The 26,571-nt window shown below is 43.0% G+C and overlaps 1 protein-coding gene across 2 annotated transcripts in view; it reads left to right on the top strand.

Moving 5' to 3' along the window:
- CELSR2 (cadherin EGF LAG seven-pass G-type receptor 2) overlaps positions 1-26,571 on the top strand; it is a 1,401,203-nt gene that overhangs the window by 908,385 nt on the left and 466,247 nt on the right. For both annotated transcript variants that reach the window (XM_044076472.1, XM_044076471.1), the window contains exons 11-13: positions 5,958-6,071; positions 13,812-13,986; positions 23,376-23,517. In XM_044076472.1, coding sequence (XP_043932407.1) covers positions 5,958-6,071; positions 13,812-13,986; positions 23,376-23,517 — 431 coding nt within the window. The remainder of the gene's footprint in view (positions 1-5,957; positions 6,072-13,811; positions 13,987-23,375; positions 23,518-26,571) is intronic.

Genomic DNA, 26,571 nt, shown 5'->3' with positions numbered 1-26,571 from the left:
CATTGAATCACTCCCAAAAGAGTTCTACTCCAGAATCTTTCTGGGGCCACAAAAGAAAGACAATAGATGCCCATCTTACACTTTTCTCTTCTAAACCTTTTCGTGAAAGTACCAGCTGTGAAAATGCTCTTTCTTCCCACACTCTTCCCTTTCATTTTCCCAGGCATTCCTAGTGTCTCTATTTGTCCTTCCTACAGGAAATTCCTCAGGTCTTTCTCTGGTTTATCGCATTTTCAGTTTTCTGATCTGCCTTTTGGTCTTTCCACAGCAACAAGGGTCTTCACAAAGTGTATGGCTTAAGTGGTGACATTCTGTCGTACCAAGGGAATTAAAATTTTTCCCTGCCTGGATGAACTGTTGCTCCAGGCTCTCCCTCCAGGAGTCCTTCTTCAGTGTCTAGGTTTCACTGTCCAACTCCTGCCAAGTCTGGGTTTCACAATCAGTTAAAAAAAATCCTACATGGTTCCAGCACAGTTTCATGGGTTGCAGACAAGACACAAAGAAAATGGATGTTCTCCTTCATCAGGAGAAAGTTTATAGTCTGTCCAATTTCTTCCTAACTCTCTCCTCTGCAACACAGTGCACAGCAACGGAGATGTTAAGAACCTTGGCTTTCATGGCTGCTACCATTCATATGCTTCCCCTGGACAGACTTCACACGAAATTCCAATGTATCTGAAGTCTGTGTGGTCCCAACACTCCCACCCTTGGGCAATGGGATTCCCCCTCCTCCCATGTCTCAAAAAGGGGCTACTTTGGTGGTTGGAACAGTTCAGTGTCATCCCAGACTTTGGTGGACAGAACAGATTGATGTCATCCCAGACTGTGGTGGACAAAGCAGGTAGATCTCATCCCAGGACTTCCTTTCTTACACCGCTTCTCGTCATGAAGTTTACACAGGCACCTCAGACAAAGCATGGGAGGCATGGACAGGATCACACCAGGTACAGGGCAGATGGTATGGATGTAGCATAGGGGGCATGGACAGGATCACACTGGGTACAGGGCAGATGGCATGGATGAAGCATGGGGGCATGGACAGGATCAAACTGGTTACAGGGCAGTTGGCACAGATGGAGCATGGGAGCATGAACAGGATCACACTGGGTACAGGGCAGATGGTACAGATGAAGCATGTGGGGCATGGACAGGATCACACTGGGTACAGGCAGATGGCATGGATGTAGCATAGGGGGCATGGACAGGATCACACCGGGTACAGGGCAGATGGCACAGACAAAGCATGGGGGCATGGACAAGATCTCACCGGGTACAGGGCAGATGGCACAGATGAAGCATGGGGGACATGGACAGGATCACACCAGGTACAGGGCAGATGGCAAATGCAGTTCCTAATGGGCATCCTACACACGGTCGACATTTCACAATGTTAAAGACCATATGGCCGAGACCATATGATCGACATTTGAAATGCCGACCATGTGGAACTGGTATCTCCGTACAGTGTGGAATGGAAAGATTTCCATTTCTGCACTGTAGTGTGATCTCAGAGTTGGTATATTTAAGTTATGGGGAGTGTGCCCCCCCTGCTAGCATTTAAAAAGTAGGTTTATGTTGTGTGTTTTATTTTTTTTTACATCTTCGAAATTTTAGGAGTCGAACATATGGTCTCGGCCATATGGGTTTCGGCTTTCCTAAAATTTCAAACATGTATAGTAGACCCGAAGGAACATATCAGTCTAAAGGAAATGAAGGCTCTTCTGCAAACTCTGCTGACCTTCTCCCAACTATGGAAACCCAGACCATTCAAGGTCTTTTTGCAGTTTAGAACAGGAGACATGGAATTTTGCCACCCAGTTGAACATCACCCTCACAGCCATATACATTCCTTCACAGGACAGATGTGCTGGACAACTCCTTAAGCTGCTCCTTGGAGGACCCCCATGAATGGACCTTAAACAGGTAGGTTTGTTAGGCGGTAACTCTTCAGTGAGGCACACCTCAGATTAACCTCTTTGCTTCTCCAACTAACCGTCAGCTCCCCAAGTTTTGCATAAGGGAATTTTGTCCCTCCGCCTGCAAGGCAGATGCCTTCTCTTTCCACTGGACAACAAGTCCCTCTATGCCTTCCCTCCACTACTTCTGCTTTCAAAAAAATCTTCTAAAAGCACAAAGGAAGCACCCAAACTCCTTCTGCTGGTCACCATTTGGTCAAGACAACATATGTTTCCCCTGCTGTTTCACCTGACAAAGAGACATTACAGGAAAATAATTGTAACCAGACATGATCACTCAACAGAAACGATTGCTGCTCCATGTAAGTCCTCCTTCTCTCAGCTTGAACCTGTTGATAGGATTTTAGTTTCTCAAATATGCCTTTTCCCTAAGGAGGTTGTTCATGTACTATGGGAAGCCAGGAGACCCACCTTTGGAAAATCTTACACAGCTAAATGGAAAATGTTTTCTTATTGGTGCCACAAACACTGTCAGGACTCACTGTTCCCGGCTTTTCTTCAATGTCTTTGTGAATTACTTCATTCATGCTTGGCTTACTTTTCTAGAAAAGGCCGCCTGTCTGTCATCAATGTCAATCCCACCCCCATGCATATGGCTAGAGTGGAAGTAAGGCTTTTCCTGAGAGTTCTGCATCTTTATCCCATCAAGGAAACCCATCTCTCCCCTTGGGATCTTAATTTCATGATGGAAAATCATACATTGTCTGCCTGTGAACCTGCATCTGCTGCCACTTTCAACTTCTGCACTTGGGAAATTATTCTGCTGTTGGCTCTCACTTCTGCTAGGAGAGTTTGAGTTGTAAGTTTTCATAGCCAGTTCTACCTTTTCTTATTTTCCACAAGGACAGGGTAACTCTCAGGTTTAATCCAGCCTTCACGTCTAAGATATCAAACGAGCTGTCCCTCAGTCAGGCTGTTCACCTACCCACTTACTTTCCCAACCCCCAAAATAGGATGGAAAGAATCTTGCATTCTCTGGACATTTATGGACAATTAAGATTTCATCTGGACCAAACTAAATCCTTCAGCAAGACTGACCAGCTGTTTGTATCTTTTATGACCCATAAGTTGGGCCAGCTAGTCTTCAAACAGACTATTGCAACTTGAATCTCAAAGATCATCTCCTTCTGCTTTTCACACTATGGTAAGTCCTTGTCTCCCTGACCAAAATTTCATTCCGCTAGGGCAGTGGCTTCCTCAGGTGCTTTTCAAGTAGAAACCATGTCTATCTTGGAAGTTGCTACTTGGTCCTCTGTACACAGCTTCACCAAGCAGTACAAAATTGATGCCCTCTCCAGGGCTAGGGCTGCCTTTGCTAGGTCTGTTCTATGTGGAATACTTGATAGCTCATCTACTCAGTAGCCAACCACCCTTCTTTCTGTACCTCCAACAGCTCTGGAAATTACCTGTATGTCAGGAATACTGCAACAGTGATTTCAGTAGGGACATAGTACAGTTGTGTATGAACTTACCATAACAACACAGATGCCCTACTGAAAAGTGTTGCAGTATTCCTTTCCATCCGCCGCCTTCTCTTCTCCTTACTTCAGCTTCCTTCCTCTCCTTCTCTGCTTTAGCCTCTACTCTGCTACATGGTAATGGGATAGGTTACTTGCCTTTTTCAGTTACCCCTCTCTCAGTAGTCTTCAGACTCCCGGTTTGGAAATAGTCTAAGAAACATGCTCATACGTCTGCCTATGTACCCCCCACACTTATGAATTGAGATCATGCTTCAGACGCACAACTTTGATAACCTAAAGCTTTGGTACCCCGGCCAGATGTCAGCAATGATTAACCATTTGTTTGGAGTACTGCAACAGTGATCAGTAGGACATCTACTGTAATGGTAAGTTCTTACACAACTGTACTGCGCTCTTGTAAGTGCCAAATATTGCATAAAACATCCATGTCTTCTATGTTTTCTGCCTAGCCCAGGACATGAGAAGGCTAGGGGTTTCACCCAAAGATCATAAAGGGAAGGCAGGAACCCCTCTGTATGTACCAAGTGCAACAGAGACTCACAACTGTGCTAAATTCAGTTGCCATGTCTGCTGACTTGCAGCAGCAGGAAGGCACAAGTGTCCACCTCAAAAAAAAAAAAGATGCACATAAGTGGACAGGAAAAAAATTAGAGGCACTGTATCCTTGAAATTCAGCAGTGACCCATAGGACCAATGGCACCAGCCCTGCAGAGGCACTCAAACAGCCCCTGTCCTCCTGCTGCTACTGAGGTCTCTTATATCACTGTAAGGAAGCCGTCACACCTGTGGCCCCTTGCACTTCCCACTGGATGGAAAACCAGATCCTTCACTATTTCCTGGTCTATCTCAGAGTGCCATTTTATTATTAAAGAAAGGGAAAGTGGAGAGTCTTGTTATAGAGGAATAAAGCCCTGCCTATGCTGCATAAGACACCAGTTCAGCTAAAGCCTTGAGTGCCTGTAGGAGTTGGCCAAAGAGGATATGAGTGACCAGTTACTGCCAACTCAAGTGACCAGTTACTGCCAACTCATTCAAGTGCCTATAGGTGTTGGCCAAGGAGGATAGGAGTGACCAGTTACTGCCAGGTCATTCAAGTGTCTGTAGGAGCTGGCCGGTGAGGATGGTAGTGACCAGTTACTGCTGACTCACTCGAGTGCCTGTAGGAGTTGGCCAAGGAGGATGGGAGTAACCAGTTAATGATGATTCACATGGAGTGAAGTCACTGCTAACTCACTTGAGTGCCTGTAGGAGCTGGCCGAGGAGGATGGGAATGAGCAGTTGCGGCCGACTGACTCGAGTGCCAGTAGGAGCTGGCAAAGAAAGATGGGAGTGACCAGTTACTGCTGACTTATCCATCCTGGGTGGGAAGAAGTTGCCTGTGGCTAACCACAGGGATGATATTTAGTGGGACCACTAGGTGTTTATTCAGTGGAATTTTCAGCTGGCATTGCTCACACTACAATAATGCATTTGCAGTAGTAGCTGAGGAAAGAAGTAGCTTGTATAGGCAAGCTTCTCCTCAGGAGGTAGTGACTGTGGCCTCAATAGAGTAGCCGAGTGTGAGTGCTCCCACTGGGATAGAGTAGGCTGCCCCCAGGATAATCAGGCTAGATTACTTTCTACTGCTGCCAAGGAGCAGAGGGTTGATGTGGGATTGCCTAGTAGGAACAAATAGGCCATAGGACACTCACTTAGCTCAGGAATACCAGCTGTTGTTACCTGGTTGGGCAAAGGCAGAGAAGCCACTGGGCAAGGTCCTTGGGGAAAGGAAGAAATGGGGAAATGAAAAAAAATGGCTCAGAAAGTTTTGTACCAGGATTCAAATCACCAGTCTGTGTAAGGGATGTCCAAAGTCAGTCTGGATGGGAGGATGCCCACCTTTGGCAAATCTCCATTCTTCTGAATGCTGCTGCAGCATTGATCCAAGTGTTCTTAAACACCTGCTGCTGTGAGAGGTTATTATACAGCTGTGTTGTCTTCTCTCATGGTTCAGTTAGATGTTTTCCCAGGATGCCCTTCCTCATCTCTGCTTCTTCACTCCGTGTCACCCTCAGTCTTTTTTGCTTTGTGGTCAGTGTACTTCGGGTGCTGCATATGATTCATTCTTTGACTAGTTCCTGTTTTTATCATTGTGAATTCCACACGTCTTGATTTGGCTGCTCTGCATTCTATCAGTGAATGGTGTGGTTACTTGTTGACACTCGTTATTAACGATCCTTCTCATAGTTTCATGGGAAAATAGTAAGCTGGCAGTTACAGACCATCACAAGCCTAGTCAATAGTGAAAGGTCAGAATCAAACCTTTTTCGGTGAGGTAAAGACCATAACCATTATGCCAACCCCTCCCCCCATGACCGTAATGTCTTATGTTTCATATTTTTGGATATTTGTCCTCATACATAATTTTCATTCTGTGTTGCCCTGCTGCTACATTGTCACTGCCACTCTGGGCTGACTCATTCACTAAATCGAAATGATGAAATACGTTTGTGTGTTACAGGTGATGGACTATATTGGCATTGAACTTCATGGGCTCAAACTACGGAATCTAAGCCTTGGAGGAGTGTTTGGTGACAACGGAGAGGTGCAGCAGGGATTCCGAGGCTGTATGCAGGTAAGACAGTCTTTTTACTTCATTACCAATTGCAGCTTCATTGAAAGGTTGGGATGACACAAGCCCTTCGGAGGTGGTGTCACTTTACTTTGTCACTGGGTCTTTAAAAGAAGTACGTTCATTCAGGCATTGTCTCACTTGGGCAGAATCAGTAGAGCATTTGAAGGAAGCAGTGCCACTTGACTAGGCCTGCCATTTAAGTGTTGGCTCTGCAGCAGTAGAGCTGGCATGTTATGCGTGAGGCAGCGTCTCTGTATGGATATGTAATCTCCTACAAAAGGCAGTTCTGGTAAGAAAGTAACTGCGAGAGAAGAAAGCTGCTGGTCCACCAGTGTGGTAATCTCTTGCTCCCCACTGAGACAAGCACACTTGCTATGAATGGCTCCTGTATTTATTAGCCATATTGCAAATATATATAGCTCTGCACCTCCAAACATTAAAAATCATGGCAGAAGATCTGAAAGAGGAGCACTTTATTTTTCACAATAGAAGGTCTTTATATACTAGACCCCCCCCCCCATAGTTAGTGATATGCATTTTATAAAGTATGTTTCTATAAACTGATCTGACTGTAGGAGCAGCCTAGCTAAATCTTAGGGCAAAGTTATAGTGCTGTGCCTCTCATATTAGTTGAGAGTTATGCAAATGTGTGATAATTGTGAGGAGAGAAGTGACGGGGGTATAATTATTAAGAAGAACATTCAAAGCCAGTTTGTTTCCTGTGCTAAAAAAGTGAGGTGAGAAATTCAAGGTTGTGTATGCCTGGGATTTGAACCTAGTAAACCAGAGTAGTACTTACAGTAGCTCTAACCATCTGTAGAGTTTCACAATAACTACATAATTGGTGGTAACACAACTCTGGAATTAAGAAATCTCTGATAAATCTGATAAAATATATGAGAAATGTTAATTGTAGTGACGTGTTTGAATGTTGTTGTAGAATTTTCAGTCATTTCGGGGGCCATTTGCATTTATATAGCCATAACAGAACTGCTGTTTCTTCACAGTGTATATTTTGAATTCTGAAAGCATGTTCTTAGTTGAGATTAAGTCTCAAGACTTTAACCAAACATACTGGTCTGTTACCTATGAAATTGTTAGCTTAGTCATGCCCTTAACATGACAGAAATTTAGACTTGTTTACCTAAAGGTAAGCAATTGCTAGTTTATAACAAATGAAAATCAGTTGTTATTGTGGCCAAGTGAAGCAAAGGCCACGCTGTGTCTTGTTAGTGTTTGTCAGACATTTGAATGGAGTGACCTGGAACCAGTGTGACAAAGAATTGAGACATTCTGTTGGACACTTCTGATAATGTCAGTTTCTTGACACTGTGGAATAACAGTAGTACAAAGGACTCCTGCACAAGAGGTACAAACAAAGTCCAAGTCCAGTGATCATCTTTGATTAAGGCTATGAGCTGTTAACAAGCTTCATCCTGATATTCATCATGTTTCACTGTTGCAGTCATTACTCTTGGGTTATCCTGCTGGCAGGCTACCCGCAGTCGGCCAGAATTCCAAAGTCTAGGTCCGGTGTCGGTTGCTGTCGCCTCCTCCCTGACGTCAGTGCACCAGGGGTATAAAAGATGCAGCCGACGCCATTTTCATCAGTCTTTCTTGCCGCATGGTGCCCGAAGCAAAAGCAGTTCGCAAGTTCATAGGTAGGTACTAGGCTATTGGCCCTAGGGCCTATACAAGCCTAGCCAAAAATGTACCCTGGCTTTCGCCACCCAAGAAAATTATTTTCCTGTGCCCCGGTCAAGCAGAACCACAGAAGTGATCCCTGGGGTGAATTTCCTATTACCCATCCAATCATCAAGATTTTTCTTGAAGAGTGCTAATGAGGAGCTCTGTTTGACATAGATAGTAGTCTGTTCCAGAGTATGGGAAGTCTCTGGGACAGGAATCTATCCCTCCAGCATGTCAGCCGACTCCTGAGATTTTCACAGAAGAATTTCATAACCGAAGTCTTCATTAAAGCTAAGTACCCCATTAGGGAAACTTTTTTCTTGCAACAGACCAATGTCAGAAAAAGTTAACAATTGTATTTCTTGTGGGAAGCAAATACCTCATAAGGATATTCATTCTTACTGTATTCCTTGCCTAGGCCCTGATCCCAACGTTGCTAGCTGTCTGTTTTGTGTTAGATTCAACAAACGCACTATTAAGCGTCGGTTTGATTTTGCTTTTCATTACTTTGGACGAAAATTCAATTATATAATGCCGTCGGAACAGCCGACAACTGGAGTTTCTAAAAAACGGAAGGAAAAAGAGAAGGACAGGCATCCAAGATCCAAAACCGATGACGAGGCTTCCGCTAAGCCTGTCGCTGGTTCTCAGTGAGGTGCTTTCGCAGCCCCTGACGCCCACTACCTCAGAGCCACAGGCCGCTGATGACTCCCACGTGGAGCCAGCTAGGCCTCTGGATACTCAAGGTATTGTACACTCGGAAATCATTCCCTCAGATGGGTCCGGAGCCGCTGAGCAGGCATCGGTTTCTGAGGGTGTTTTCAGACCTACACAGCTATATGTAAAGCCTACTTCAGCTTCTAAAGCAAAGACTAAAGCAGCTTTAAAGACAAAGAAACAAGTACAGCATTCTCCAGGACAAACTTCCATGCCTAAGAAACAGATGATCAAAATGGCCGAAGACCTTATTACCTTGATCAGGGGTTCCCATCCCCCTCCTGATAAGAGGCCTAGGCAAGAGACATACTGTGACTCTTCAGATCAGGTTTCCATTTCCTCTGACTCCTCTTCTGTACAGGAATACTCTCTTCCTCCCTATGAGGATTCTGATGCTGAAGAATCCATTCCTTCAGCCTCTCCTCCTGAGGATTATTCTTTTGGGGAAACCCTGCATACCATGAGTGAGCACTTCCACTGGGAGAGCCAAGATTACTCAGAATCAAAGAAAAGGCTTAGAGATTTTCTTTTACTTCCTTAGCACAGACCTCTTGCTATTCCCCCTGTGCTAGACATTGTAGAAGATGTATTTTCAGAGTCCGGCCTATCTCCACACTTCTTACCTCCAGCTCCTGTTAAACTAGACAGATACTACAGGGTTCCAGATTCACAAAAATTTCTTTATAAAAACCCTGCTGCTGACCCAGAAACTATTTCTCAGGATCCCAAAGGGGTTAAGGCCGTTACTGCAAAAAACCCTATCCCTTCTGACAGGGATTCAAGGGCACTAGACAGATGGGGGAAAAAGGTTTACACTTCTGCTACTTTGGCTGTGAGGGCTTTAAATTGTCAATTTCATATGCTTAAATATCAGCAATACTTAATGTCACTGTTAAAACAGAAAATGTTGACAAATTCTGATTGTGCAGAAAATAAGGAAATGCAGGATTTATTGCATGCAGCTGAACAAGTGGGAAAGCATACATTGCAATGTGGTTTTGATTCTCTGGAGGCCTCTTGCAGGGCCGCAGTTACGGGTTCTGTCATTAGGAGGCATGCTTGATTAAAGGAACAGATTCTACCTGATCATGTTAAAGCAAAATTACTAGATGCTCCATTACAGCATGTACCTTATTTGGTGTTAAAGCAGAGGAGGTTTTGAAGAAAATGGAGGACAAAGCGAAATCTATGCAAACAGTAAAGGAATTTTTACAGGTTCAGCCACCAAGATTTAGCAGGAACTGGCCTACAAAGAATCGGTCCTTTCCAGTGACAGGCCACAAAGAGACAGATACAGACGTCCCAGAGGCAGATCCCAGCCCCAGGGCTCATACAGGCCTAAACAGTGGGGCGCTTCTACCTCCAAAAGTGGAGAAGACAAAGCACAGACATACAGGAAACAGTCCCAATGACTTGTCTCTGCCAGCACCAAGCACTTATCTTCTTGCAGCCCCCTTAGGGGGAAAACTAGCACTTTTCTTTCAAAATTGGCAAATGATCACCCAGGACAAATGGGTATTGAATATAGTGTCCCAGGGCTACAGGTTCCACTTTCACACCCTGCCAAAGGCAAGAGGTATGCCAAACCTGCCACACAATTAATGGGTAGAGGCACAAAAACAAGTTTCATCCCTTATGAACATGAGGGCTATTCAGCAAGTACCACAACAAGAGCAGGGACAAGGATTTTACTCAAGACTTTTCTTGGTACCCAGAAAGGACAAAGCCTGGAGACCAATACTGGACCTGTCTGTTCTAAACACATTTCTGGACGTTCCAAAATTCAAAATGTTAACTCTGTAGCAGCTTCTGCCCTTGCTGGGCAAGAAGGCTTGGCTTGTAAATTTGCACCTAAAAGATGCATACCTGCATGTCCCAATCAGACAATCTTGCAGAAGATACCTCAGAGTCATAGCTGGCTCAGTGCACTACCAATTCTCTGCTCTGCCCTTTGGCTTATCTACTGGGTCCAGGGTCTTCACAAAATGCCTGGCACCAGTAATTGCATTTTGCAGACAAAGAGGAATTCAAATATATCCTTACTTGGATGACTGCCTTATACAAGCAGACAACAAGGACACTCTACTAAAGCATCTGGCGTTCGTAAAAAGATTATTAATTTGCCTAGGGTACACAGTAAACGAAAAGAAATCAAAACTAGTACCTGCTCAAGAGATAATATTCCTGGGTGCAAGCCTAAATACAATTGCCCAGATAGCTTATCTCATGCCAGACAAACAAAGGCAACTAACTTCTTACTTCAAAATGTTGGCAACAAAGACCCAGTTATCTGCAAGAAAAATTCTGCAGGCTTTGGGCTTCATGGCATCCTGCATCCTACTAATACCATATGCAAGACTGCATATGAGGAAACTTCAGTGGTACCTAAAAAGTGTCTGGACTCAACATTGTCAAAGCATGGAAGCATTAATTACCCTCATTCCTTGCCTGCAACAGGAGTTTCGATGGTGGGCACATGTCTGTCACCTCAACAAGGGACAGCCATTCACTCTACCCACAGCCAGACAGTCAATAACAACAGATGCATCAAATTATGCCTGGGGAGCACACATGGCAGGAAGATGTATTCAGGGCACATGGTCCACAAGCCAAATGCATCTACATATCAATCAAAAAGAGATGCTAGCTGTTCAGAATGCCCTGACAGCTTTCAAGGATCTACTCCATCCAGGACAACTACTGATAAGGACGGATAATACTACAGTCATGTGGTACATAAACAAGCAGGGAGGCACACATTCCTACCCCCTATGCAGGCAAGCCATGACTTTGTGGGATACAGCATCGACTTATCAAGTACACCTGCAAGCACAATTCCTGCCAGGAAAGAACAGTACTCTGGCAGACGAACTAAGCAGAAACCTCATGGATCCCCACGAGTGGAAACTGGATCCACAAGTCTTCAGCATGATAACAAAGGAATGGGGATGCCAAGACATAGATGTATTTGCCTCCCCCCACAACTGCCAACTACAGAGATTCTGCACAAAGATTTATCACAAGCAAGCATGGAAAGTGGATGCTCTATCGTTCAGCTGGAAAACCCTAACAGTATATGCCTTTCCTCCTCTGCCTCTCCTCCCCAAGGTACTCCTAAAGGTCAGACAAGAGAAGCCAAGAATGATTCTGATTGCCCCAGACTGGCCACGCCAGCACTGGTACCCAATCCTAAAAAGCTTGTCTCAAGGCCCAGCCTGGACATTGCCTCTAATTCCTCACTTACTGACCCAGCGAAACAATCAGATTCTGCACAGCCAACTCAGGACCCTAAATCTGGCAGCATGGCGGATAATGTAACCATTCAAAGCACGCCTCTGTCTAAAGCAGTAATGGATGTTATTTTGGAGGCCAGGAGGCCCAGTACCAAAAAATCTTATGCAGAAAAATGGAAAAGATTCTGTGCTTGGAACCAGGCACAAGGAATTGACACATCTGTTCCAAATATTCCTCAGATTTTACAATACCTAACTGAGATGCTGGACAAGGGCCTATCCTTTTCATAAATTAAAATTCATGCCTCTGCCATTTCAGCTCATTACAATACGGAACCTCCTATTTTTTCCCATCCATTACTAAGGCAGTACCTCAGAGGGGACAAAAACATAAGACCTCCAAGGGGAGCCCCAATACCTGCATGGGACCTCAATTATGTCTTGGAAAAACTCACACTGCCGCCTTCTGAGCCAGCCAATACAGCTGACATAAAGTTTTTATCTTGGAAAACAGCTCTGCTCCTAGCAATAACCTCTGCAAGACGAGTTTCAGAGTTACAGGCACTCATGGCTGTGGAACCTTTCATAATTTTCCATCCAGACAGGGTTTCTCTAAGGACGAACCCAACATTTATGCCTAAGGTAGTGTCCAGTGTGGCCCTTAACCAAACCATTCATTTGCCTACCTTTTATCCAAACCCACAGAACAAGGGTGAGAGACTTCTGCATTTCTTGGACATACACAGACAACTGCGCTTCTACTTGGACAGAACTAAAGCTTTCAGGAAAACTGAGCAACTTTTAGTGGCATATGTTGCAGGATCTCAAGGAAAGCCTATCTCAAAACAGACTATTTCAAAATGGATAGGCCACTGCATTCATTTCTGCTACTCACAATATGGCAAATCAGTGCCCAAGGGTCTTAGGCCTCATTCTACCAAGGCAGCAGCCTTTCTCAGAGGAGTACCACCTAAAGACATTTTAGAGGCTGCAACTTGGAGTTCAGTGCACTTTTACAAAGCACTACCATTTACCTCTCTACTCTAAATCCAGAGCAGGCTTCGCCACTGCAGTTCTGCAAGGCCTTATAGCCTCTAATCCTATTTAGGCCCAGCCACCCAACCTCAGCTTTGGGATTCTACCCAAGTGTAATGACTGCAACAATGAAACACAATGAACATAGTACAGTTGTGTACCTACCATGAATGTAGATGTTCGAGTGTATTCACTGTTGCAGTCCAGGTTACCCTCCCACCATCCCCCTTTTCTTTGCTGGGACTTATTTGTACTTCTCTATTTTATACAACCTATGTGGTGTATTTGCTTATAGATGAAGGAAATGTTTATTTTACTGCATGCATAATTATTGGCATAATTTTTAAGCCTACCCTTTTGGGGGCACCTGACATCTGGGGCAAGAAAAAGTGAAGAAAATGGCGTCAGATGCCTCTTATATACCACTGACGTCAGGGAAGAAGCGACAGCAGCCGACGCCGGACCTAGACTTTGGAATTCAGGCCGACAGGATAACCCAAGTGTAATGACTGCAACAGTGAATACACTCGAACATCTACATTTATGGTAGGTACAAAACTGTACTTTGTCTGGGTTTGGTTTCCTCAGCCTTTATTTAACTGGTGTGTGACCCTTAAGTAAGTCTTTTGACCAGTCAGAATCCCAGGCCATGGGTGTATAAGATCCCTTGGATTAGTCCAGTAACCAGACAAGCTTGGATAATTTGAGTCATCTGCATTTAGTTTGGAAGGATTTCAACTGAGATAAATGACTGAGAAATCTTTTATTGGCCTTCATTCATTCACTGATATAAACTGTGTTTTGTGGAAGTTCTTGTTTTCCATAACTGCTTTTTCCACTACCACTTCCAAAGTGCGACATAATACCACAAATGCTATTTCTTGAACACCTTTGCTGGATTTCTGACAGTGTTGTTATGATGTCCTGTTAAATAAATGTCAGTTATTGCTTGATACTCTAGGAGCACGGGTCAATGTGATCAGCCTGTGTACCAAGCTAACAAACTGAAATAAATTAAAATAAAATGTTTGACATCATTTATGGGTAACTATACTCTTATTTACAGGGCGTTAGAATTGGTGAAACTTCATCTAGTGCTGTGGCACTAAACATGAACCAAGCCACGAAAGTGAATGTAGAGCATGGCTGCAGCATTCCTGATCCGTGTGACTCGAATCCATGCCCAGCAAACAGCTACTGCAATGACGACTGGGACAGTTACTCGTGCAGTTGTGATCCTGGTAAGACACAAACTTCAAATTCTTCATGTTATTGTGCATGTGACAGAGAGGTATTTAGGATGCCAGATGGTATTTTATTAAAACTAAAGATGAGACAGAAAAAGATTTCACACTTGCAGTAAAGAGCAAAACCTAACTGTCTTGGATAGCAGTGTAAGTGAAGGGGAGAAGTAGAATCTCAAAAGCTGATTGGCTGGGCCAGTCTTTGATATATGATGTAATTCTGCAACATATTTTTCTTTACTAAGTACTAGGAGGCCATTTTAGAGCTCTGTGCTGTATGGTTTGTTATATCATTTAGTCTGGCACCTAATGGAAGGATTGGACCCTTGGCTTGCTGCCCTTGTCTTGCAGCACATCATTACAAGACTCTGTTATGTCATATGTCATAGTTTGTTTTGTTACAGAAAGTGTGGCTAGTAAACTTCTTTGAAAAAGTTACAGAGGCTGTGGGTAATGGTCACTCTTTACTCAAGGTGACCGAGGCATTTGGCACTATCCCCATGCTGGTATTCTTGAAAAAAATTAGACAAACAATGTAAATCCTGTGTTTTCTGTTGGACTGCAAATTGTCTGTTCAACTTATCCCAAGCTGTTAAAGTTGCTGGTACCCTTCATCCTTTGAGTGAGTTATTAAACTGAGGCCCACCTGACTGCGTTAGCAATAGCTCAGATGGATGTAAAAAATCCCACAGCACTTAGCGAAAAGAATAGAGGAAATTCCCCATCACCTGGCCAAAATTCCCTAGTTAGTATAAATGCCACCTCAGATGTCCCCTGAAAATAAGCTACTGGCCTAGTGGGTCTAACCCAGTCAACAGAGTATAAATGAATAAATAAATACATGTAGAATTGGGGTACCACAGGAGTCAGTACTGGGGCCTCTCAAATTGTGGTTGTCCTAATTTGCTTAGGACTGCAAGCTGGGCACTATGTGCTCATCCTCGGATACTGAACTGTTCAAACAAGAGCTTGAACGTGCACATATGTGGTGTACTGAAAACAGTCTCGAGTTAAATACGGAAACGTGCAGTCTAATAATCAACAAAAAAGGTGCTCTTAGCTTATATGTTTGAAATGGTACTCCTCTTCAGACAGGTACGGCTGTAAAACACTTGGATACATACGTGGACAACTCCCTCTCATTCAATCGTCATGTTTCCACCATAGTCCGGAAATCTATCTGGTTTGTTGATTTCCATGGAAGTATCTTCAAGGTCAAAAAAAGGAAACCATCTTACCGCTGTATCTTTCCCCATCAGACTCATCACTAAATAGAATGCCTCCTTTGGTATATACAAATCCAAGCATATCACTCATCTGGAAAGGCTCCAACAGTTTTTAACCAAGAAAGTTAAAGGCCTTAAATCCTTCAACTATTCCACTAGGTTAGCAAAACTCCAGCTGTGCCGAGATCACCTGTGTCCTCAGTATTCAAGTCATGAAAGGCCCAAAATTATATGACCTCTTATTTCTTCACAAACTCATGACAGTACAAGCACCTACTCTAAGACATATGTTTAAACCAGCAAATAAAAAAAACCTCAGTGGATGGATGGGTTCCTAACTCAATGAATTTCAAACCTCAGGTCAGGCAGAGTACTACTTTGTCTTTATGATTAGTCTTAGTGATCAGATGAGCAGGCAGAAATTTACACCAGGCTTCTATGTGCATCTCTGTCTGATTTGAGAGTTGTAGGGCTGTGATTGCTTACCTGGTATTGTTCTTAATGTTTTATTTCCCAAGATTTATTTTCATCCAAATTGTTTCAGTGAAAAACTGTCCTTTCTTAAGTTATGTCACAGAAATGGATGTAAAAATCCAGTTTCCGAACAATGACCCATTTTTGGAATTATTGCAGATATTTAATTTTTATGAGGCTCTACTAGCTGTTGAATCATGAAGTATTTTGGCTTTACCTCCTGTGGAGGCAAATAAGGTTGGTGCTGTATCACCATTTTACATAGGTTCATAGGTTCAGAAGCAGGTGTTTAATTTATTAATCTGGTCATAGGTATGGTTTGTATGCTATGTCTTTTGTTAAGGTAAGTACAAGTATTTTTCAAGTACAAAAAAGGAATATTCCTCATACAGTGTTTAGCTAGTAATAACATATGCATATCCTTCATTGATAGCACTTATACTGCTCCAGTATTTGTGCAAGAATGACCTTCCCTCAACGTTGGTCTCTGCTGCCATGGACTGTAAATAAAAAAAAAAAACAAAATGTGTTTCTGTTAATGCGGCTGTGACCCACTAACGTGCAGTTGCCTTAATGCTTCTTTATGCTGGTGAGGTTGTGACCTTCTGTTCTTTTCTTTTGGTAAATAAAGTTCTTCATAGTCCGTGATGTAGTACTGAGTCATGAGGACTTCCCATCATGCAGAAACCCATGGCTAGCTAAAGTACCAGACTCTCTCACCATACCCCAGCCAGTTGATATCCTTCGCAGTCTGACATCAGGACATTGACGGTGGTTTAAAGGTATGTTGGCCAGCACCATCTTTAGTTCTTTCTTGCAGTGCAGGTGAATGCTGAGGCCTGCATTTGTCTACATAAGTCAGAACATCGGTCAGCTTGAATTACTGGAATATTTAGATAAGTACCCGGTTGGGGATGTTTCCTTTTCAACAGTATCCAGCCACAGCCACCCACAGCCTTTTGTAACAGGGGTGGCTACCATTCCATTTCAGAAGCTGCCATATATATTCCCGTGCATACATTTTCCAAGCATTACAATTTACCCTTATATTCAGAAGATCACCAGGCTTCATACGGCAGTCCTGCAGGGCATTTGCCTGCATTTGGGATTTTCTAGTGCATTACTACACCCCAGCTATTAAAATAACATAACGATATGACTGCAGATGCATCCGAAGGAGTGTGTACAGTTTTGTACCTACCATCAATGTAGAACTCCGATAGGACCTTACTCCCTCCAGGGTTCCTTAACCACCCTTCCCCTCTGTGGTGGCTTCCAAGTACTTATCCTCTTGGTTTGTTTTGGGGTTATCTAGCATTACATTTGTTTTATATTACGCATGTTTGGAATTTTTTGGTAAATTTTTTTAGGCACCCTTAGAGGGCACCTGGCATCTGGGCAAGAAAAGATCCTAACATGGCTTTTATGGTACTTTTATACCCTGTGTAAGGACTGGGGTCAGGCATCCTGAAGGATTAGTACAGTTTGTACCTACCATAAATGTAGATGTCCGATGGGTATGCATCTCTGAGCATTCCACAACCCAATGGAAGGGATGCATACCTACCTATCGGACATCTACATTTATGGTAGGTACAAAACTGTACTGTCTTCCTTATCTTTTTAGCTTTTTGATGTTGGCTGTTCATGTTTAAAACGTTAATAACATTCATGTGGGAAACAAATCCTTCACAAAGATGTAGGTTCATGGGTGTTTACTAGGCTAATGACCACAAGGGCCTTTTTAAGCCCAGTCATGCATCCCAAATCTCTTACAAGTTCTGGTACCCTTTATAAGTATAAGCAGGGACTTGGGCGATGAAACATTTTCAAGCAGAGGCCCAGGAGGTGAAACATTTAGAAGCTGCCTGTGTCCATTAGAGACATAGGTGCCAAACCAAGAATGAATTTCCTGTTTCCCATCCAGTTGTCCAAGTTACACTTGAATTGGGTTAGGGAGGAACTCTACTTCACATGGATGGGGAGCCTGTTCCAGAGATGGGGTTGTCTCTGGGATATATATCTGTCTTTCCAGTGGGTCCTATTTATACACAGGCAAGGTTTAAGTCTTTAGGATGGGTAATTCTGATTATGTTTGTTTTGTGGATATCCAGGAGTTCCATTAGGTAGGGTCTGATAGTTCCTTGTACTCCAGGCATAGATCTCCCCTCGGCATTCTGTAGGAGACAGAATACAGGGGCAGGACCCTGAAGCAGTCTGCATAGAACATGTTACTTATGCCCTGTATTCTTTTAGTGAGGCACCTCTGTGGACGTTCCAGTTGTTGGATATGCCTGGTTAGGTACATACCAAAGGGTGCCTTGTACTCCGTAATAGGTCTGAGGAATGCCAAATAGAGTGGAACAATAACTTCCTTGGACTTGGATGCCATACCTTTGTTTATAAGTTGCACACCATAGAATGATTTCCTCACCACTGTAGACATGTGATGATCAAAGTCTGCATTACTATGCGTCCCCAAGTCCCGGACTACTGGGTCAGCTTTTATGGCTGTGTAGTCAATGTGATAGTTACCAGGGATGAATGACTTCCCAAAGGATACTATTATGCATTTCTTGGCATCTAGCTTTAGTCCATGGTTCAGGCACCAGTTATTTGCCTGTGCCAGCCCTTTCTGGAGAAAATTTATGTCAGTGGGGGATTCTGTGACTTCTCCTAATGTGCAATCATCTGCAAATTTAGTCAGCCAGAGGCCACTGACATTCGCCTTGACTTCAGAGAAGTAAATGCCAAAAAGGAGCGGCCCCAGGACTGATCCCTGAGGGACTCTCCTTGTGACTAGCCTCTTTGTAGAGATGGACTCTGCAATTCTAACTTCCTGGATCTTGTCTGTTATCCAGCAGGCTATCCACTGGGTGACATAAGGGTTTATATCTAACCTCTTGAGCTTGTCAACAATGCCCGAAAGGGGCATTGTGTCAGCTGTTTTGGCCAGGTCAAAGTAGGCAGTGTGAACCATTTTGCCCTCATCCATCACTTTGGTGACCTTCTCAAAGAAGTCTGCCAGTTTGAGTAGGCATGACCTGCCTTTGACAAAACCAGACTGGGTTGGGTCCACTTTCTGGAGGTTTCTTATGTCATTATTGATAATTTCCATGGTAATTATTTCCATGACTTTACATATGAGACTAGTGAGACTTGTGGGTCTGTAATTTCGAGGGTCTGTAGATGGCCCACCTTTGTGCAGAGGGATGACTGCTGCTGTTCTCCATTCATGAGGTACAAAGACTGTTTGGATGTTACAGTTAAATAACAATTCCAGAGGGTCTGATAGGTCACGTTTCATGCTATTTAGAAGGCATCCTGGGATATTGACTGGGATTATTGATGCAGTGTTCTTGGCCTTAGAAAGAGCATTAACTAACCTGTTCCCTAGTGATAGCAGAGGGAGTTATATTTGATGGTATTTCCTTCAGGGAGTTTGAGGGGGAGAAAGGGGTAAAGTTGGAGCTGAATTTGTCATCCGGTATGTTTTCTATAAATTTGTCTCAGTATAGGTAGCTCCATTAACAATGATCTTTGCATACAATTGTGTATTGCCTTTGAGGTTGCATACATAGCTAAAGAATGCCTTGTAGTTGTCTGTTCAAAAAATTTTCCAGGGTCATGGATTTTGACTGTGATTTTAAAGAATGCCTACCTTCATGTTCCTGTTTTGCAGGAACACAGGTGCTTCCTCCGCTTCCAGGCAGGGAAGTTACACTCCCTTACTATTTGCCTTATTAGCTGCACACAAGTGTCTAGCACCAGTCACAAGTTTGGACATTTCAAATGGTTACTATTCTCTCTCAGTGAAGGGAGAATCATGACACTCCCCCTTCTTGTGGGCCTCCTAATCCAGAACAAGGGGTCTGTCATGCATCATAACATGAAAACACTCAAACTGACAGCATGAATGATGGGTTTCTGATCCTTTTTGGTTGATATACTGTCTACATTGAAAGATATTTAAAAACCAATTACCAGGAAATCATATGTGGCTAAATGAGAAAGGTTTTCTGTCTGGTTCATAGGTTCATAGGTAGGTACTAGGCTATCGGCCCTAGGGGTCTATACAAGCCCAGCCAAAAAAGGTACCCTGGCTTTTGCCACCCAAGGAAATTATTTTCCTGTGCCATTGTCGAGCAGAGCCACAGAAGTGATCCCGGGGTGAATTTCCTATTTCCCATCCAGTCATCAAGATTTTTCTTGAAGAGTGCTAATGAGGAGTTTTGTTTGACAGGTAGTTTATTCCAGAGTATGGGAAGTCTCTGGGACAGGAATCTATCCCTCTGGCATGTTCTGTTTATTGTGGTGACAAGGTTTAGGTCCCTAGAGTATGTAGCTCGGAGGGATTGGGATTTGTTTAAGTGGAGCATGTCCAACAGCTCTGGGTTTGACATAGCTTTGTATGTTAGGCAGAGATCACCTCTGAGTAGGCGATGATGGAGTAAAGCTGGAGTTTTTTGAGACTGTCTGCGTAGGGCATCTGTTTGAGACTGGTAATCATCTTTGTGAGGTATTTCTGCGGCCTTTTCAGTTGTTGCAGATGTCTTGTGAGGTACATACCAAAAGGGGCTTTGTATTCTATAATGGGTCTAATGAGTGATGAGTAGAGGGGAACAATGACCTCCTTTTTTCTGGATGAGAAACCTTTTGTGATGAGGTGTGCCATGTAGAAGGATTTCCTGACTACTGTGGCAATGTGATTATCAAAGGAGAGACTACTGTCCACCTGTGTCCAAAGGTCTCTTATCACACTTTTGGTGTTAAGTATACTACCGCCTATGTTGTAGTTCATGGGTACAGAGTTTTTACCAAAGGGGATGACAGTGCACTTTTTGACATTGAGCTTGAGGCCATGGCTTTGACACCAGGCATCTGTCTCAGTAAGGCCCTTTTGTAGGATGTCCACATCGTTAGGAGTTTTGATTATGGCTCCAAGTTTGCAGTCATCTGCGAACTTCATTAGCCAAAGACCTTCTGTGTTAGCCTGTACTTCAGAGAAATAGATACCAGACAGGAGAGAACCCAGGACTGAACACTGTGATACTCCACTTGTCACTGGTCTGAAGTTGGATTTGGAGTCTGCTACTTTCACAGTGTGGGTTCTGTCAGTGAGCCAGTTGGCAACCCATCTTGTGACATAGGGATTTATACCTAGTTTAGTGAGTTTATCTATAATTCCAGAGTGGGGGATGGTGTTGAAAGCCTTGGCAAGATCTAGATAGGCTGTGTGAACCACCTTACCCTCGTCTACGGCTTTGGTGACTGCTTCAAAGAAGTCTATCAGATTTAGGAGACATGATCTGCCTTTTACAAACCCGAATTGGCTGGGGTCCAGAGTTTGGAGATTACCAATGTCTTTGTTTATAAGTTCCATGATGATATGTTCCATGGCCTTGCAGACCAGGCTCAAGAGACTAATGGGGCTGTAGTTCCTGGGGTCCGTGGTGGCTCCCCCTTTGTGGAGTGGAATAACTGTCACTGTGCACCATTTAGTGGGCACAAAGCCTGAGGTGAGGCTATGATTGAACATGTTACTTAGGTGGGTTGCCAGTTCGTTCTGTAGTTTGTGTAGAATGCAGCCTGGGATGTTGTCTGGTCCCATGGATGCTGTGTTCTTGGCTTTGGAGAGTGTGGGTTTTACCTGTGCAGCCGTTATTACAGGAACTTTGCATTCTTCCGGTATAGAGTTGGGCCCTTTAGGGGGTGAGAGGGGGGTAAAGTTAGCACTGAACCTATCTGCCAGGATGTTGGCAATATCAGTTGGGTCTGTATATTTATGCCATTGTGCTGTAACTCAAAGCAGATATGAGTGTTGCCATTGAGATTCTTGACATAGCTATAGAATGCTTTGTGGTTGTCTTTAGAATCAGTGGCGATTTTGTTTTCGTAACTAGCTTTGGAGGATTTTATGAGGGATTGCAGCTTCTTACTGAGGCTGACCAGGGAGCTCCTTCACTCGTGGGATTTTACTGTCTTTTGCAGCAGTTTCTTCCTTCTGTTGTACAGTTTGTTTATGGCAGGGGACCACCAGATTGGCTTCCTTTTTTGGTGTAAGGGTAATGGTATTCTCTCCATCCAAGCTACAGTGGGACAGGTATTAGAATACCTCTCTTCTATACAAGGAGGAGCTGCCTTATTTTAGTCAAAAGGTACGCATTACATGTATTTCTGCCTGTATTCCCATGTCCCCTCCAGCATATGCTCACCCCCATATGAAGCAATTCTTAAAAGGGGTCTTGCATCTGAGGCCACCCATATGTGAGCCTGCACCCTCCTAATTATTAAATTATGTGTTGTAAAAACTAACACGGCCACCCTTTGAGCAAGTGGCCTCAGACCCCTCAGACTGTTATCATGGAAAAAGCCCTGCTGCTGGCACTCGCCTCAGCCAAGTGTTTCTCTAAGTTACAAGCTCTGATGTGCGAAGAGCCATTCCTTATTTTTCACAAGGACAGAGTTATCTTGAGAACTAACCCCACCTCCTTGTCCAAGGTTGTGTTGAGGTCTCCTTTTCCTTGTATTCTTTTCTAATCTACAGAAGACGGGAGAGAGAACACCTCAATCTTTAGATGTCCACAGGCAGTTAAGATTCAACTTGAATAGGACAAATTCCTAACCAAACTGACCAGCTGTTGGTGGTCTTTGCATAAGGTAAGTGGGAAAGGCCTGCGGGAAAACAGGTAATTTCAAAATGTATTAGTAAGTGTATTACCTTTTGTTACTATCAACATGATAAACAGATTCCTGGGAGAGTCAGATTCCACTCAACTAGAGCAGAAGCTACCACCACATCATTTTTGAAAGGGACCCATCCACAGGCCATCCTAGGAGCAGCCACTTGGTCTTCTGTCCACACCGTCACCATACACTACCATCTTGGCACTATTTTCAGATCAAGAGCCAGGTTCACTTCTGCCATTCTGTAAAGCCTGCTGTCCTCGGATCAAAACTCACTTCAACCTCCCAAATAAAGAAGCTTTGAGAATCTTCCCAAGACTCAGTACTGTAGCATTAACTAACGCTGAACAAAGCAGGGTTGTGTAGATGTTCGCGGAGACTGATGTTGCTGCACTCTTTCCCTCTCTCCTGCACCTCTTCTCTTCTGACCTGTGTTGGAGTGGGTATCCTTCCTAATTATTACCCCCCCGTTAGCTCAGGGTTACTAGTTGTCATTATGGTCAGTGGGCAGGTCATGCTTCACCTGAGGAGCATCGGACAAGAAGGACCTAAAGATTGCAGGAGCTCATGTACCTTTATATCACCAGTGGCCTGAAGGCAGATGACAAAGGACGTTTGCTGGCTGGGGGGTGGTGAAAGTCTCTGTTGTTCAGTTTGGCCATGGGCTTCTGCATGGCAGGAAGTCCATAAGACTCAATACTGCACTTTTTGAGTAACAAGAAGTAGAACCCGCCGAACTGGAGGTAACAAGGAATATGAACAGCTACCATGAAAGATTTTGTGGGCACTACAAACTTAATTTGTGAGTGGTGTAGTGTCAGTGCCACATGGGCACTGAAAATATTATAATGAAGAAGTTTAATGGGTCCAATTTACTTGAGTTTATTGCAATAGTGTAAATATTGAGTGCTACAAGATGGAAAGAGTTGATGTGTGACTGGGAATTAGCTGTATCATGTATAAAGTCAGGCTTATAACTGTCACTGTATGTTTGTGTAGGTTATTATGGTGACAGCTGTCAAGATGTCTGCTCTCTGGACCCCTGTGAACACCAGTCAACCTGTAGCAGAAAGCCAAGCTCGTCACATGGGTACACCTGCGAATGCCCAGAAAACTACTTTGGCCAGTACTGTGAGAACAAGTAAGTATTGTTTGCTTTATTAACAGGAGTTTCCTAGCGTAGCACAGATGACATGGCTTTCTCATCATAGGGCCATTCAATGCCAACAATAGAAAGGTCAAATAAGGATGGGGTTGCTACAAGGGAAGCTCAGAATGTAGCTATTCAGAGTCTCCTTTTTTTAGTTCACAAGAGCAGTGACAGCAGCATGGAGTAATGGAGGTACTGAATTCAAGTCCCAGACAAAGGTCCACGTTTTCCTTTTTTATTCATTGAATCCTGTTATCCCAGTATTTAGCTACTACTTACTAAAATACTTTTTTTCAGATAAATACTATCGTTACTGTTCTAGGATTTGTGACGCCAAATGTTTGTGTGTATTTATTTTTATTTTTGTGGTAACTATTTGACACCGTAGCTGTCTTTTTCTGTTTTGTTCTTCTAACCCCTGTCCACATGTCTGCACACGGCTCTGATGTACCAAATGTTTTTATGTTGTAGAAAACACCCCAGGTTCCTTTTACTCAGTACAAAACTTAGTGTTATGTGTCAGAAGACTGCCCCCTATCAAAAGTGCAAGACGTGATTGTACAAGTCCTGTCCCTTTTGAAAAATAAACTGATGATCAAATTCACTGTTAAAAGTTTGCCAAGTGTTTTTGCAGAGGGGCTCCTGTTCCCCTTCCCCATTTTCCTGCATTAGGGCTGCACCGCCATACCCAGATATTTGTATGTAGTAACGGCAAGATCACTGAAAGCTGCAATTGTGGCATACCTGAATGTACTGTAACCTCAAGTTTGGAGTTTATATCTATTTATTTATTTTATTATTTATTGACATTTGATTACTGGGAAAGTCCAACTGAATAGAAGCCCATTTTCGGCAGAGACCTGGGGAGAAAAGCTCCAAATTATTACAAAACATTTTAAGAAAAATAATTTTACAAATTTCAAAAACATATGCAGTTTAAATAATTATAACAAATTAGGCAATATAAAACATTGGTTAATTGATACAAGGTATATGACAGTCATTTAAAATTTACAAGAAATTTTAAACCGTTTGTAGAAAAATTAAAGGTAAATTAGTGTAATACAAATAAGAATTGCAGTATAAAGTGAGGGAAAACAGGCTTGTGGTATATTTAGAAAAAAAAAATCAGAGAAGAGAATTTGATATAAGTAAGGAAGTAAGTGAAGAAGGGAGGTATAAGAAATGAAAACGTACTTGTTCACATTTAGGGATACTGGTTACCCTGGTTTTGAGCAAGAACAGAGGCAGATTTTAGCTAGGAAGTCTTTTCAGAGTGGTTTTGAAAGATGGGAGGGAGGGTGTAGACCTGATGGATACAGGTAAGGAGTTCCAGGCCTTAGCAACCTTGTACGAGTACAGCCAGTGTCCAGCAGATTTGCTAGGTTTGTAGACAGACAGGAGTTTTTGGTCACTGGATCACAGTGAATGACTGGGAACATAGTTGCGTAGAATGGTTTAGTGCTGGACAGGCAGATGGACTGATAATTTTATAGGGGTAAGAAGTTGTGTACGTTAGTTGATGTGTCAGTTTTAACCAATTTAAGCTTTTCAATGCTGTACAGTGGTGGATTCTGAAAGGGGTATTTGCTGCAGATTTAGCAAGTTTGTTATTGCATTGTTCAAGTTTTAATTTTTGTGAATCCTGTAGGTTAGTAAGGGTTGGAGTGCCATAATGAAGAGTTGGAAGGCGGTAAGTAGGGGAAAGTATAGTTTTAGTTGCATCAGTGAGAAAGTTTTTGGCTCTGTAAAGCATCCCTAGGTTTGATGAGTTTTTCTTATGCAATTTTGTATATGCAGGTCGAATATAAGATTATCATCCACTATCATCCTTAGTAATTTTTGTTTTAAGAAGTGACTTCAGTGGTTGCATTATCAAGAGAGAGGACTTTACCATTATTTTTCCACAAGAGAGGGATTTAGGGAAAACAAGTAGTTTGGTCTTTTTTGGGCTGAACTTGAGTTGTGAGTTATGGAGCCGTATTTCAATGGCTGCTAAAGCTTCCGGAGTAATTCTTTGAAGGTGCCATGTTGTCATATGTGCAGATGAGAGTGGAATCAATCTGTATATTGCATTAGGGTGGCCTGTTGTGTGGATGTATAGAGGGTGTTGGTGAAAATGTTAAAAAGGAGTGGACCAGGGGTAGATCCTTGTGGTACACCAGTGCACCAGTGGTAACTGGGAGGTAATGAGAGAGCTTGGAGTGCCATTTTACTGACTGATACTTATTTGACAGGTAAGTTTTAAACTACAGAAGGGTTAGTTGGGAGAGACCCAGTGAAGACATTAGAAGAAGTTTGCTGTGACAAACTTGTGTCTAAGGCTTTAGACAAGTCTAGAAATAAGGAAGAGACTTGACCATGGGAAGGACGGATGCCATGTTGTGTAGAGGATAGGAGTCCTTCCTGAAGGAGATAGTCTAGCAATTGATTTTTCAAGTATTTTAGGTCTAAAGTTATTCATGTCTGTTAAATTTCCTCCTTTGTGCAGAGGGATAATGTGTGATTTTTGCTGAGAGAGAGAACATGGTATTTCTGGATTGACCTATTTATAAGGGTTGAGACAGGATAAGCAATGCTTTCCTATATTTAGGTACTCGCGTAAAAGGTCATCAGCTGAATAAGAGCACAGATTAAGTTTGTTTAAGAGTAGAGTAGTATCTAGGATGTGGGCACAGGTTTGAAGGTGAAAATGGATGTGGCGATATGTGGCTGTTGGGCAGGGTTGGGATTATATGTTGAGGAATCCATGGTTAGAGATGCTCTACTATCTGTAAAATAAGAGTTGAACTGTTTTGCAGTTTCGAGTGGTGATTTATCGGGAGACTGGTTTGAGATGAAGTTTTGGCCAGGATGTAAAATTTCTTTAATAGATGTCCAAAATGTTGTAGAGTTGCGTTTAGAATTATATTGAAAGTTATTATAGTATTGCTTTTTGCCTTCAGTTATTTTTTTTAGTATGTTTGTGAAGCATTCTGAAGTTTTCAAGATACTGAGGTGTTTTATATGTTTGCCATTCTTCCTATGCATTTTCTCTATCCTGCA

This window comes from Protopterus annectens, chromosome 7.part0, assembly GCF_019279795.1.
Source record: "Protopterus annectens isolate FY-2018-M chromosome 7.part0, PAN1.0, whole genome shotgun sequence".
NCBI lineage: Eukaryota > Metazoa > Chordata > Ceratodontiformes > Protopteridae > Protopterus > Protopterus annectens.
The sequence above is the reverse complement of the archived record's forward strand: the minus strand, read 5'-3'. Positions and strand labels throughout refer to the sequence as shown.